Raw genomic sequence first — 13,581 nt, 5'->3', positions numbered from 1 at the left:
TCTCACAGCTCAACTAGCTGCTTCAACTGACAATACCATAAAGGCATAAGTAATTTGCAAGCACTGTTTTCTGTTTCAGAACCACCAGAAACTACTCAGAGCAGCAGTATGCACGGATTTAGGCCTTGTATGTTTGCAGAGAGTTAATAAACATGATTACAGGGAGCCAGCTGTGTCCAAATAGTGCCTCCATATTTATTTTTGTTGTGAAATGAGCAAAAGACAAAACACTAAAATGTTTTTGTATTTGTAGTTTATCCATGTTTCTTGTTCTTATTTCACGTAACAGTAAACCACAGATCCTATAGACTTCATTTGTAACTATCATAATTTCTGTGAAAACATAACTGTATTTTGCAAATTGGCTGAATGTTTTATTATTGATTTTATTTACATACCTATTGTACATTTACTAACAGAGAAAACTCAAATCAACATTGGTGTAATGTGTGTGCCAGAGCAAAATTAAAAGGTTCACCTCTGGGAGTGGCATATCCTCATCTCTTCATAATGAAACAACTCTTGCAGGGAAGTGTCACTTGTGGTGACCCAATATATATTTTGTCACAGACAGCCAATCAAAACCAAACTCCTTGTTCAAGGACTCTTTACAACACTGAAGTGAAGGAGGGAGGGGGCATATGGCAGCATATTATGCTCGATCATAGCTTCAGGTCAGTCCCCAAACCAAATGAAATCTCCAAATCTTGTGCCTCCTGACCTCACTGATGCCTTTGTGGACTTCAGTTGGGTTAGCCTCTACCATGCATAAATTTTGGGGGAATTTATGCTCAGTCTACCATAGCTTGAAGATCTTCCTGTGAAGTTTTCATACCCAACGCTGCAGACAGGGTACTCCAAAACCTCACATCGTCAGCTCACACAGAAAAAAGCCATGCAGGGGGGAGAGTACACTGAGCTCAACCATGCAAATAGGAGCCAGAACTCCCCCTTGGTTCCTTTACTGGCACTTTCCTCCCCACATCCCTACAGGCCTCCCAGATTGGGTGGAAGTTAGAATGCATTCACACACCTATGCAGTTGCTGTACTTAGCTCTGCAGTCTGGAATTCTCCCACAGCTGAATACTTTCCTCTTGTTCACCCTACTAAATAGCATTTATCAGCACACATCAAATGCTTCTGTGTGTCAGCATCTAGGTTATATTGTGTCCTTATGCTCTTCATTGATTGCACAGAACTTCACACAAGAATATATCAGTTTTTCAGGTGACTTTAACAAATGATCTCAAGCAGGCTTCTTGTAACACTGCAGAGCAACAGAAAGCCCTTCTTTTGATAGCAGATTCCAAGGATTTTTGGAAGTTTCCCAGTAACAAACACAAAAAGTGAAAAAAGAAGCAGACCCCAAAAGATAAACCCCCCTCTACTGCAGAAAGCACATTATCACTCCAAAAGAAGAAAAACAAGCAAATACATAAAAAGCCAAACACTTACCAGCTTTTTAAAAAGCAGCAGTTCCTTTCCCCCACCCCAATCACAAAATGGCTATATTAGAGCTACAGCTCATTCCTACACAGATTTAAAAGGCCAGCTACTAAGACAGACAGCATGCTGGGAAAGGCTCCTATAAAAGGAGAAAGCAAAAGCTTTGAGCTCAGTAATAGCAATGGGTCCAGAAGAAAGATTAATTGATCTTATTGAAAGAGTAATGAAATCCCACTTTTCTGAATGCTAAAAACATTCAGGAGAAAGCCTGTAATAATACAGTCTGTGGTTACATACCATATGTTATGCATTTGAGTTATTGATACTTTCTGTTTGTTCTCCTATATAGTTATAATAAATATCCTGATCCTTTCTGGAAAAGTAGCAGCTTTTTTTCCCTTGAGCTTACTACCATGTCTTGACCCACAGGCTCAATTTACTTCTCTCTTAGTAAGTGACAATCTAATAAGCATGACTGATAACTACTAGGGTGACTTTCTCTTAAAACGAAGCTTAGGGAGTGCACTGACTAGCTTTATACAACAGGAGAATTGCTGCTTCATTATCTTTCTGGAATAGCATATGTAAAGTCTGTTACTAACTTTTAACTATATTTATTTACATGTCCCAAAGCCACCCAGGGCTAGTTTTGGGGCTTGTGAAACCTGTTGCCCCAGTTGTGGTAGAGAGCAACAATGACTGATTTGATTCTGTGTGAGAAATAGCTGAACTTCTACTGAGGGTGCGAGGCCACTGCAAGCTCCTTCCTAGCCGGTAATGGAGCTGCCTACAGCTTACCTTAGTTCCTTCTCTGAGCTGATAATACAGCATCTGGACACAAACTTGGGAAGGGGGAAGAGAGTGATCAGTGGAAAAGCCTTCACAGTGGACAGAGAGAAGGGAAACTCAGACTTCTTCACAGGAGTAGCAGCATCTATCAGAACCCAGGGGAGGAGGGGAACTAGAAAGGTGATTCCCAGTGAGGAGAGACACCTAATTGACCCTTGGAAAGAAGACAGAATGAGATACAGTAGGAAAAAAGGGAGTAGAAGAAAAGGAGTTAAGAGGAAGCTACAACACACCATGGGGGAGAGAGGTGGGGAAGAAAGAATTGGGGGTAGGGAGAAAGTAGATACAGGAGATGATGGAATAGAGTCTGTTCTTTCAAAGAAATACACGGCAAACTTAAGAAGTGTTGTGGAGATAGAATGAGCTGGAAGGAAAAATAAATGGGATAAAAATCTAAGGAAAGAGAACAAATGTAAGACTCCTCCACCCCCAGAACTCTTAGTTAGAACAGTGACTTGTACTAATTTGTACTTTTTTAAATTGTATCTCTGGCCCACACTCTCCCAAGCTGAGGATGGAGGGGATGAAAGGTGGGTGGGTGTTTTCATCACTTATACCAACGTTCCAGGTTCCTCTAGCTAAGCAGAGAAAGACAACAAAACTCTAATCCAGAACACTGCATTTGTTATACACACACCCAGCGGGTTTAGGCCAGGCCAGTTAGAATGCTCCATCTACAAGAAGCAAGGAGAAACAATGTAGAAGGCCAATAAAGAATCAAAGCATGTGGTAAGAGGGGACTCAACCCAGGATGTGCTGAGCATCTGCTGCAAACCCTCAGCTCTCTTTGGTTTATATGGGTATTAAAGAGCACTCAACACCTCACATATGAGCTAACTGAATTTTTCAGACTGTTGGTAATTATTCTGCATGGACCCCATGATAAGCAGCTGATCTCCATTTACCCTGCAGCAGAGGAAGCTGATGACAGCAGGAAAAATCTTTGCCCATGCTCTTCAAAATTTAAGTTTCCTAAAGTTGACAAATAGGCTTCCCAAAGTCTAAACGCTGGCCCAGCTTCTGGGTTGGCTTAGCAATGACAAAGTAGTCTACTGCAAAAGCTTTTTGCTCCTGACACATATCTATATGGAGTTGTAGTTGTCTGCAGTCAAACTTATGAAAGTTAGCAAACATATTAGGTATTTCAAAGTTTAAATGTTCAGGTTGAGAAGCTTGTGGACTAATTTTCAATTTTCAAAATCAGGCCCAACCTGTCTCAAACTGGACACCCAAAAATCTTTAAATTATTGCCTGGAGCTGGATAGAAATTTGTTGTCAACACATTTTTTTCAATAGAAAATGCTAGTTTAATCAAAAATCTACACATTTTAAAAAGGATAGAGTGACAGAAAATTTGAACTGGAAAAAATGTTTTGGAAAATTACTAGGATTTTGGAATTTCATTTTGGATTTCAAAATTTCTTTTGGAATTTTTCTCACATTTATATTTTTACATTCTTTCATGACATGAGAGTTGTAGTAGTGTATAATATGCACTAGTACAACTTGCATGTCAGAATGACATGATAGTTAAAATCCTATTATTTTTATGTTACTTTTAAACTCATTAAGGGCAGCTGCTAGTTAAACTGTTTCATTACAACACAAACAGGAGACATTTTGATCTACAGAAGATAAGATGTTTCAATTGGTACAAAGTCGCAGCTGCCCTTAATGAATTTTACAATAGAACATTATAGCATAATATGACATGTCAGTGGTACTACTCACAACCTTACATAGTTGTGACATATACTGTTAACCGTAACCTAGCACTACTGACAGGCCATGAAATAATGTAAAAATAAAAATGTAAGAGAACAAAACAAATAAAATAAAATCTGAAATGAAATTTTGAAACTCTGAAACAACGTTCTGAAAGCCTGAACAAATTTTCCCAAACTGATTTTTTTGTACAGGAAATCCCAATTTAAAGGAATTTTGATAGTTATTTGTGTTCTGAATTGTAATTACTTTTGTTGCTGAAAATGTTGAAATTTGCCCCAAACCAAAAATTCAGCATTTCAGCCTACGATTGACCCTCGCTTGTCAGCTCTTTGGTTCCAGATCTGACCTTGTTCTCTGTTTGTGAAGCACTGAGCATGAGATTTACAAACGGGTTTCTTAGGTGCCTGCTGCCCAGTAGAATTCACAGCCCTGAGTTAGGTATCCAGGCTCTCCATGGAGACAATTAGGTGCCTAAGAAAGGGAATCAGAAGCCAGAAAGCTGAGCATGGAGTTGCCTAAGCAGGCCAGTAAACAATGCCACAGAGAAGGGCTGGGATAAAGAGAGTTGAGTGCCTAATTCTGGGCCAGAGGAAGGTGCCTCCCTCTACTTGGGCATCAGTCAGACCCCCGCCCCTTTCCCATGCCATTATAGCCCTGCTGCTAGGGCAATTACCTGGGACAAAGACAGCCTGTTTTCAAACCTCTGCTCTTTCTGATTTGGAGCAAGAACTTGAACTTAGGTCTGCTCGTCCTGGGAGAGTGCCAGAGCTACAGGCTATTCTGGGGTAGGTCTCAATCTCTCCTGTTGAAACTGTTCCAATGAGTATGAATAATTAAATATTCATTAGGCCAAAGAGAAAAGTAGGGCAAGATTGACTGTATATCCCAGTGGTTAGGGCATTCACCAGTGATGTGGGAGAATCAGGTTTGACTCCCTGCTCCAAATCAGGGATTCAAATTTGTGTATCTCTCATATCTCAGGTGCATACACTAGGCACTTACACTCATGCCAGTCAGCCTCCCAGAGTCCTCATCTGCTCATCCCTGATGTCTTTTGTGTTAGGTAGGCATGCCAGCAAGATAGGCAGGAAAATGCCTAGTCTGGTAATCCCAGCAGGGCACTAAACAGCTTGGTGGCATCAGGATTCAGTAGCTTTGCATATGTCCACTGGCAGAAACACAGATGTCTATGAAGTTTAGGCACCTACTGGGGGAGGTGATAGCTGAGCAGTGGTTTTGTGAATGTCATTGGTGCCTAAATGTTTGATTTAGGTGCCTAAAGAGGCAGTTAGATAGATTCCTTTGTGGCTCTAGCCTCGAGTACCTCTTTGGGTGCTATATAAATACAAAATATCACCTTTCTTTTTGCAGGTGCTGTATCCTTTTCTCTTGAAATATCAATGTGCTGACAACTTACTGAGGTGCTACTAGACTTGATTAGTAAGTACAGAAATGACAACCACAAAGTATTACTTTGCAAAAATATGATTGCTCCCTCATCTAAGGTTAAAGCACATGTTTACAAACTGGATTCTGAAGCACTGTTTGCAGATTGCAATTAAAGAAACATTTTGATTGAGTATTTATTACACACAGCAAATACCAAAACAATATCATGACTTTCATTTCCTGTAGAGCAGATGTTTGCTAGCAATTTTAGACTAAACCTGAAGGAAGTAATGTGAACTCTTGAAGCTGGTGTTATACTTACTGCAGCTGAACATATTGTCGGGAAAACTGCTGAAGATATTTATGATCATTGCTGAAAGAGAATTTGCATTTGCAACGTTTATTGTGCACCGTAGGGTCAAGTGACTTAAAAGTACTAATCACAATTTGCAAAAGAGGCTGGAAATATTGAGTTCCTCAATTTTTGGGTGCCCATGTGATGCCTTAAAAGGATCTGCTTTTTAGGGTGATCCATTTTAGGTTCCTCAAATGGGGCACCCCAAAACAGAGAGACTCAAAATCACTTCTTAAATTTTAGGCCATTCAGTGTTCAACTAGCTCTGAGCCCCATCTCTGAGGAATGAATGCCCTTCATTCCCCACTTAAATCAATGGAAGCGGAAGGCTCGTAGCATTTGACAGGAACCACTCAATACCTAATTGGGGGGAGAATTGGGGGCCTCCTTTGCTGAACGAGTTTGATCTCCTGCTCATGCTTCCATATAAAGCTGTTTCTCTTTGTTTCTTGCAGATGCTCTAATAAAATCCACTTACACTCACCCACCTAGAGGATTAGTTCAGTAGATGTGGTATTGTTTGTTTGTGCATATGTGCTGCACTGAGATTTGAGACGATTGAAGATAGGCTGAGAGCAGCATGTAGCACATTCTGAAGCCATGTAGCATGCACTGACCTGGGCTGAGTGGGTAGATCTCATTATCAGCCCCAAAGAACAGATTCCGTGTCAGCTTGCGAGGGTCAATTTTCTGAGGGGTGGAAGAAGCAGGACAGAGAGAGAACCTGCGACGAAGAAAATTCTCCTCCTTCATGGCATGAGCAGTAGGGGTTTTCTACAAGGAATGGACAGAAATAATAACAGTTAGTGCCAAGACACAAGAAACCAAAGTTTCACATGCAGAATACTCTGCTTCTTCAGAGCTACCTAAACAGAGTGCTGATTCCATTTTTAGAATGCCAGAGAGATCTTCAAACAAATTGCTATATTAGTAGGAACAGCCAAATTCCTGTTCTTCTCACTCCTGGCCATCAATGAACTGTGGGAAAGTGGAGTGACACTGCTACAAACTCCCGTTCATGGATCCAGCCTGTGTAACATCTCCATTCCTTTATGAGGCTCTGAAGATACTTCCTAGTTAATGGTTACTTTCTGGACCTAGGAAGAGCAGAACACTGAATTGCTTTGCTACATTTTTTAAAAAGAAGGTTCTGGCTTTAGGCTGCAGTCACTGAGATCAGAGTCTAGTCTAAGGTTTATAGAGGAAGATCAGCTGCCAGGATCCTGATATGAGTAACTTGAGCTGCACAGAGAACTAGCATCGAAAAGCCAGTCCCTCCTGCCCAATTTCTTCAAACAGCACATTTGCGCAGCATCACATTTTCTTTCGAATGGCCATTAGATCAGCTTCAAAGTTTGATCAATAGAGGTAAGCTTTTCCCCTCTGCTGGGCTACAGAACAGCATTTATCTTCCTGAAAGCCTCCCTACGTCTCAGTACAAAAGCTGGGTAGTGCTGTACTATTTACCACTTCTCCTCTGAAGCACAGATTATCCTGACTGGAATTAAAGGTTTCTTTTATACCTTTCTGACAAGCAGTTCAATTTTACCCATCACAATTTAGTATTATGATTATCTTCCTGATTTCTAGGCTTTATGCTCCCTCTGATGTGCAACTGGAGGCAGAGTTCTCTTGAGCAGTGATGGGAGTTAACTTAGCCTTCAGGCTTTGCAGAAGGGAATACATGGTATATTTTCTCTCACAGGATGAATTATTGCACAAGAAAGAGAGTTTGGGGGAGACCCACTGGAATTTCAGGGCACTGTTTCCTGAAAAATGGTCTGTAAGTTTGCCCATCTCTTCGTGCTATGAAGAAATAACGGGCCAGCTGTTTGGTGCAGCTGAGGATAACACAGCGGAAACAGCTCCCAGCATGATTTAAAGCAGCCTAGGGGCTCTTTAAATTATACTGGCTGAAGTGATACCACATAGACCACTGTATTGGCTGAGGCTCATGGAGGATGCTGTGCATTCCACCCTGCTCCTGGGAAAACCGCATCCCTGCAGCTGAAACCCTCCCCACTCCATCTCTGATAGGAGAAGCCTCAACTGCCCTTTCAGGGGAGCTTTTCACTACTGAGGCAGTACAAAGCAGGCAGGGTGGGGGTGGGGTCAAGAATCTAGTGGAATGTGAGAACACATCCTCTTGTATTTTGCTAGGGCTGTGTCTCTGGCACCTGCTATGTTGATCCATATAGGAAGCAATTACAATAATAATGTTTTTTGAGTTAAATAGCATTTACGCTGCCAAAGGTAAGTGTGAGCCAGGAATCTATTACTGCCAGCTGGTAAGGGGCACCAGAGGGGGCGCACGAGGGTTACAGGGATCTTCTGGGTCTGGCATGTACAACCTAGTTCACCAAAGAGTGTCATGTGAGATCTCAAATAAAAGTCAGTGTCACATGGGTTATAACTGTCATCGTAACTGCAAAATGCATGTATGGATGTTCTGTAAGGAGTTATGTACATACACTGAAAATTATGTTCCTAAGGTCTGCGTCCAGGGACTGGTCATCAGAAAAGGTAAAAAGCAGGTTTTCTTTCAGACAAGAAATGTTAATCCTATCCAGCTGTTTACATATCAATTAGGTATTGTACCGTTCACAATGGGTCTCCTCTCACCAGTCTGAATCAGGCCACGTCTACACTACAGCATAAAAATCAAAATTATTAAAACCGGTTTTATAAAACTGGTTTTATAAAATCGATTTGACGCGTCCACACTAGGGAACATTAATTCGGTGGTGTGCGTCCATGGTCCTAGGCTACCATCGATTTCCGGAGCGGTGCACTCTGGGTAGCTCAGTAAAAGAATGAGACCAATAACTTCGATTTCCGTCCACACTAACCCTAAATTGATATAGTAATATCGATTTTAAGGTTACTCCTCTCGTTGGGGAGGAGTACAGAAATCGATTTTCAGAGCCCTTAAAATCGATTTAAAGTGCCTTGTAGTGTGGACGGGTACAGCGTTAAATCGATTTAATGCTGTTTAAATTGATTTAACGCTGTAGTGTGAACCAGGCCTCAAATACACCTCTACCCCGATTTAACTCGGCCCGATATAAGGCGGGTTCGCATACAAGGCGGTAAAGCTCTGACACACTGTTCTGAGTAGCGTGTTAAGGGTGCCGGGCCAGGCCGGGCCAAGGGTTCAATAAGGGGCAGAGGGTATTGGGGGTGGTCAGGGGCTCCCCCCCCCAGGGTCTGGCGGGCAGGGACTGTGGGAGGACACTTTTGGGGGCCCCGCAGTCCCAGAGTGGCCCGGGGGATTAGCAGGGGGCCAGGAGTAGCCCACTCTGTTTCCCTCGCCCCGGCCCCATCTGTGTCACTTGGGGGAGGGGGTTTGGGGGAAGGGATCCCCCCGCACACACCAGCAGAAGCGGAAGTGGAGCAGCCCAGCCCCAGCCCGCTCCACTCCGCCAGCTCCCAGCTGCAGTGCTCCGCTTCCCACCGCAGGTGAGGGGGGGCATCCTTTCCCCAACCTCTCCGCACTCACCTGCAACGGAAAGCAGAGCGATGTGGCCCCAGCCCACTCCGTTTTCCTTGCCCGGCCCCAGCCATGTCGCTGGAGGGCGGCTGGGGAAAGGTCCTGCACTCACCTGCCCGGCGGGAAGTGAAACACCACGGCTGGGAGCTGGCGGAGAGGAGCTGGCTGGGGCTGGGCTGCTCCACTTTCCACCGCCAGTGAGTGCGGGGAGGTTGGGGAAAAGACGCCCTCCACACTCACTGGTGGCGGGAAGCAGAGTGACGCGGCCTCAGCCTGCTCCACTCTGCCACCTCCCAGCTGTGGCACTCTGCTTCCCGAGGGACAGGTGAGTGCGGGGCGGGGGGGGGGCATCCTTTCCCTAACCTCCTGGCACTCACTGGGAGCAGGAAGCGGAGTGCCGCAGCTGGCGGAGTGGAGTGGACTGAGGCCGGGCAGCTCCGCTTCCTGCCGCTGCCGGTGAGTGTCTGTCAGAGGATGGGGTTGGGGGTTGGATAGGCGTCAGAGCAGTCAGGGGATGGGGGGTTGGGTAGGGGGTAGGGTCCTGGGGGTGATTAGGGACAGAGGTCTCTGGAGGAGGTGGTCAGGGAACAAGGAACAGGGGGGCCAAAGCAAGTTTGATATAACACGGTTTCACCAATAACACGGTGAGATTTTTTGTCTCCTGAGGACCATGTTATATCGGGGAGAGGCATACTAGTGAAGGATTGCGAAAACTTCAAAGAGAAAAAGGTCACAGGAAGAAGTAAACAGTGGAGGGGCGGGTGGGGGCTGGGGGAAGGTGTGCACACCTTTGGTGACATAGAAGACATTCTGGCATCCTTCAGCTAGGAAGTAAACAGAGTGAGTTTGCTTCATGAAAAAGGGGATTTAATCCAGGCTTCACTGAAAATGCTGGTGAGAACTTTGGGTGAGATAAGCTTCTTTAGACAGCTAGCTACACTTGTTAGTTAAACTTTAGTCTCTAGACAGCTTGTTCTTCTTTATATGTTACCATTTGCTTCCACTATTCATACTCACTATCATTTGAACCTCTGGTTTTTCATAATCAATTTGTTCTTGTTTGCACTATAAATATATCTGAGAGGTGTGCATTTAACAGAGTTTTGTTCCAAGGGGTAAGTAATAAACCGTGGTGTACTGTTCCTTTCAGGGAGCAGCAGACCTGGTAATTCTGTGCCATTTCAGTGGATAAGGGGCTGGACACTAAAGGGAACGTTGGGAGGACTTCGGCCTAATGCTCCCCTATAGAGCGAGTGAGGCCTGGAAGGCAATGCCTGTGTTGCCTGAGGCTGGTGGTTTAAGGGAACTGATGCACAGACCACGCTTTCTTAACACTTAGGGCAGATGGTGACGAGGTGTCTCACAATCCTGCGGAGTGTCACAGTATGAAAGATGTTTCCTTTCTTCCCCATAGATCAATTTTAGAGCATGTGAACCTAATTTAATATGCACTATTATATGCATTTTTACAGAAGCTAGAGTAGTGTCATCCAGAAGAATCAGTTCAGTGTTCGTCTTGAGTTCTAATCCCAGCTCTACCGCTGACTCATTCTGTGACCTTGGCAAATCACTTCACCTTTCTTGCCTTTAGCTTCCCCATCTGTAAAATGGGGATAATGTCACTCACCTCACAGAAGATGAATTAAGGTCTGTACAATGCAAAGTTCTCTAAAACTGCTAAATATTGTTATTTACCTCTCTGCAAAGTGGACGTAAAATGCTAAGGAGTCACAGTAGCAGCATTTCACTGTGACTACTTTGCACGGGTAGCAATGAAGGCAGTGGAGAATCAGTCCCAGATTTGCTTTCGGGGACAGGACAGCTCAATCTTAGATGGGCCTGAGCCACAAAGTCCAGATCCAAACTGCTCCACAGGTTTGAGAGGGTGCTGAGCCAGTGGTTCAGTTTGGGGCCAATTCAGATTGAGAGAATAGTTGTATGGATGATGACAGATCCATCTGTTGTGTAAATTTCTACATTGTGACTACTTGGAGAGTAACATAAAATTCGAAGATAATTTAAATAAAAAGAAAAGGAAAATACAACTATTCACTTATCTCATGGAAAAATATTTAAAAATAACACTGGTTTAAATAACTCTTTTTAGAATACTCACACTGAGATATTTTCTGTCTCCATTCCCAGAAAGGCTGTCTGAACTTTGGAATTGCTTTTAAGATGCCATAAGCAAAAGCAGACCCTTGGGATTTTCTCTCCAAATAGCATTGGCCCAGACAGGCCAATTTTATCAAAAATAGCTAGAAGAAACCATTCAGAAACATAATGTCCACCCCATGGAAAGAAGGCTAGGGAATAAGTTGCAAGATTTGACTCTATTTTCCATCTGTCTCTTATCACTAGTCTCAGAGTTTCTCTTTGATTTTTTAAATAGAAAGCTAAGAATGTGCATCTCAGCAATAACACGAGAGACTTGATTCTAAAACAGTGGGCTTGCTCCATTGAAATCAATGGCAAAACTCCTACAGACTCCAATAGGAGCAGGATAGTGCTCTGTATTTGCTTAGGTCAGGCGGAATACATTTACTTTCAAAGTATTTGTCTACTGTATCTATGATGACATAGTGGCACATCTTTTATACACTACTGTGGTCTTCATTTATTATTTCACATCACTGAGTCACAGAAAAGTCTCATTATTATGAAGTTACTCTCTCTTTCTTTCTTCATCATACTTATTTAGGGGACTTGTTTGCAGCAAGGAACATTGATGTCCCTGTCAGCTGTAGGAAGCCACTGGGTGACAGTGTACTAACAGGTTTTCCCCAGTGTACAGTTTGTACAGGCTGTACCCTTATTTATCACATCATAACCTTGCAACAACACATGTCCTTGTGACCCTGAAGACTGATTCCTGTTATTCCCTCTAAATAGGGCTCCCTGACGCAGAGCATCTCCATTGCCTACTTGTTCAGAATGCAGCAACACATTTGTCCACTGGTTTGAACACATGTGATCCTATTCACACACCACGCATTCTCTCTGCGGGCCTCCTTTCAAGTAATGGATTGGCTTCACATTGCCACTGTTGGTTTACAAAGCTCTTAAGGGTGTAGTTTGTAGTCCCTGGCTCTATTTGAGACTTCACCCTTGAGCCTCATCCTGATAAGCATCTGTCCTCATGCACCATCCACTTTTTAGTGACCCTCAGTGGGAAAGAGGAGACAAAGGGGGGATATGATAGAGGTATATAAAATCATGAGTGATGTGGAGAAAGTGAATAAGGAAAAGTTATTTACTTGTTCCCATAATATAAGAACTGGGGCCAATAAATTAAATTAATGGGCAGCAGTTTTAAAACAAAAGGAAGTTCTTCTTTACACAGTGCACAGTCAATCTGTGGAACTCCTTGCCTGAGAAGGCTATGAAGGCTAGGACTATAACAAGGTTTAAAAGAGAACGAGATAAATTCATAGAGGTTAAGTCATTAATGGCTATTAGCCAGGATGGGTAAGGAATGGTGTCCCTAGCCTGTTTGTCAGAGGGTGGAGAAGGATGGCAGGAGAGAGATCACTTGATCATTACCTGTTAGGTTCACTCCCTCTGGGGCACCTGGCATTGGCCACTGTCAGCAGACAGAATACTGGACTGGATAGACCTTTCGTCTGACCCAGTATGGCCATTCTTATGTTCATCATTGCAACTAAAATTTGACAGGTGACAGGGCCTTTTCTATGTTGGACCTTAAGGTGTAGAAACTCTCTGTGCCAGATTCACTTCTTCCTTATTTTTGGTATAGTATAGAAAACAGATGTGGACTTGGTCTCATAGAGTATGTCTACACTGCAATTAAAAACCTGTGGCTGGCCTGTGCCACCTGACTCAGGCTTGCAGAGCTCAGGCTAAGGGGCTGTTTAATTGTAGTATAGACATTCAGGTTTGAGCTGCAGCCCGAGCTCTGGGACCCTCCTAGCTTGCAGGATCCTAGAACTCGTACTGCAGCGAGAGACTGAACGTCTACATTGCAATTAAACAGACCCTTACCCGAAGTCCTATGAGCCTGAGTCAGCTCGCATGGGACACCCACAGGTGTCTAATTGTAGTGTAAACATACCTCTATATTTCATTTCTCAAGAATGTGAAGAGTTTGGTTCCCATGACGCTTCCTTAGCAATGGGCTGAGATATGCAGACTTAACTTGGTAAGGACAGAGAATTTTACTCCATTCTCAAGTTCAGTGCACAATGCAGTAGAAAAATCACATGAAACAATTTTGTGTGTGTGCGTGTGTGTGAACACTTTATTGTTTGGTGTAATTCAAATTCCTTTAGATAGTTGGGATTACATACTGTACTTGTAAGTTTC

The 13,581-nt window shown here is 43.4% G+C and overlaps 1 protein-coding gene across 4 annotated transcripts in view; it reads right to left on the bottom strand.

The window, feature by feature from the left end:
• Window positions 1–13,581, bottom strand: part of OSBPL5 (oxysterol binding protein like 5) — a 214,500-nt gene that overhangs the window by 91,635 nt on the left and 109,284 nt on the right. For 3 of the 4 annotated variants that reach the window (XM_030560548.1, XM_030560546.1, XM_030560545.1), the window contains exon 2: window positions 6,386–6,542. The exons of the other annotated variant lie outside the window; for it this stretch is intronic. In XM_030560548.1, the coding sequence (XP_030416408.1) occupies window positions 6,386–6,521 (136 nt within the window). In that variant the 5' untranslated portion in view covers window positions 6,522–6,542. The remainder of the gene's footprint in view (window positions 1–6,385; window positions 6,543–13,581) is intronic. 4 annotated transcript variants of the gene reach the window in all.

Source organism: Gopherus evgoodei, chromosome 4, assembly GCF_007399415.2.
Source record: "Gopherus evgoodei ecotype Sinaloan lineage chromosome 4, rGopEvg1_v1.p, whole genome shotgun sequence".
Lineage (NCBI taxonomy): Eukaryota > Metazoa > Chordata > Testudines > Testudinidae > Gopherus > Gopherus evgoodei.
This window is presented reverse-complemented; position numbering and strand designations above follow the sequence as displayed.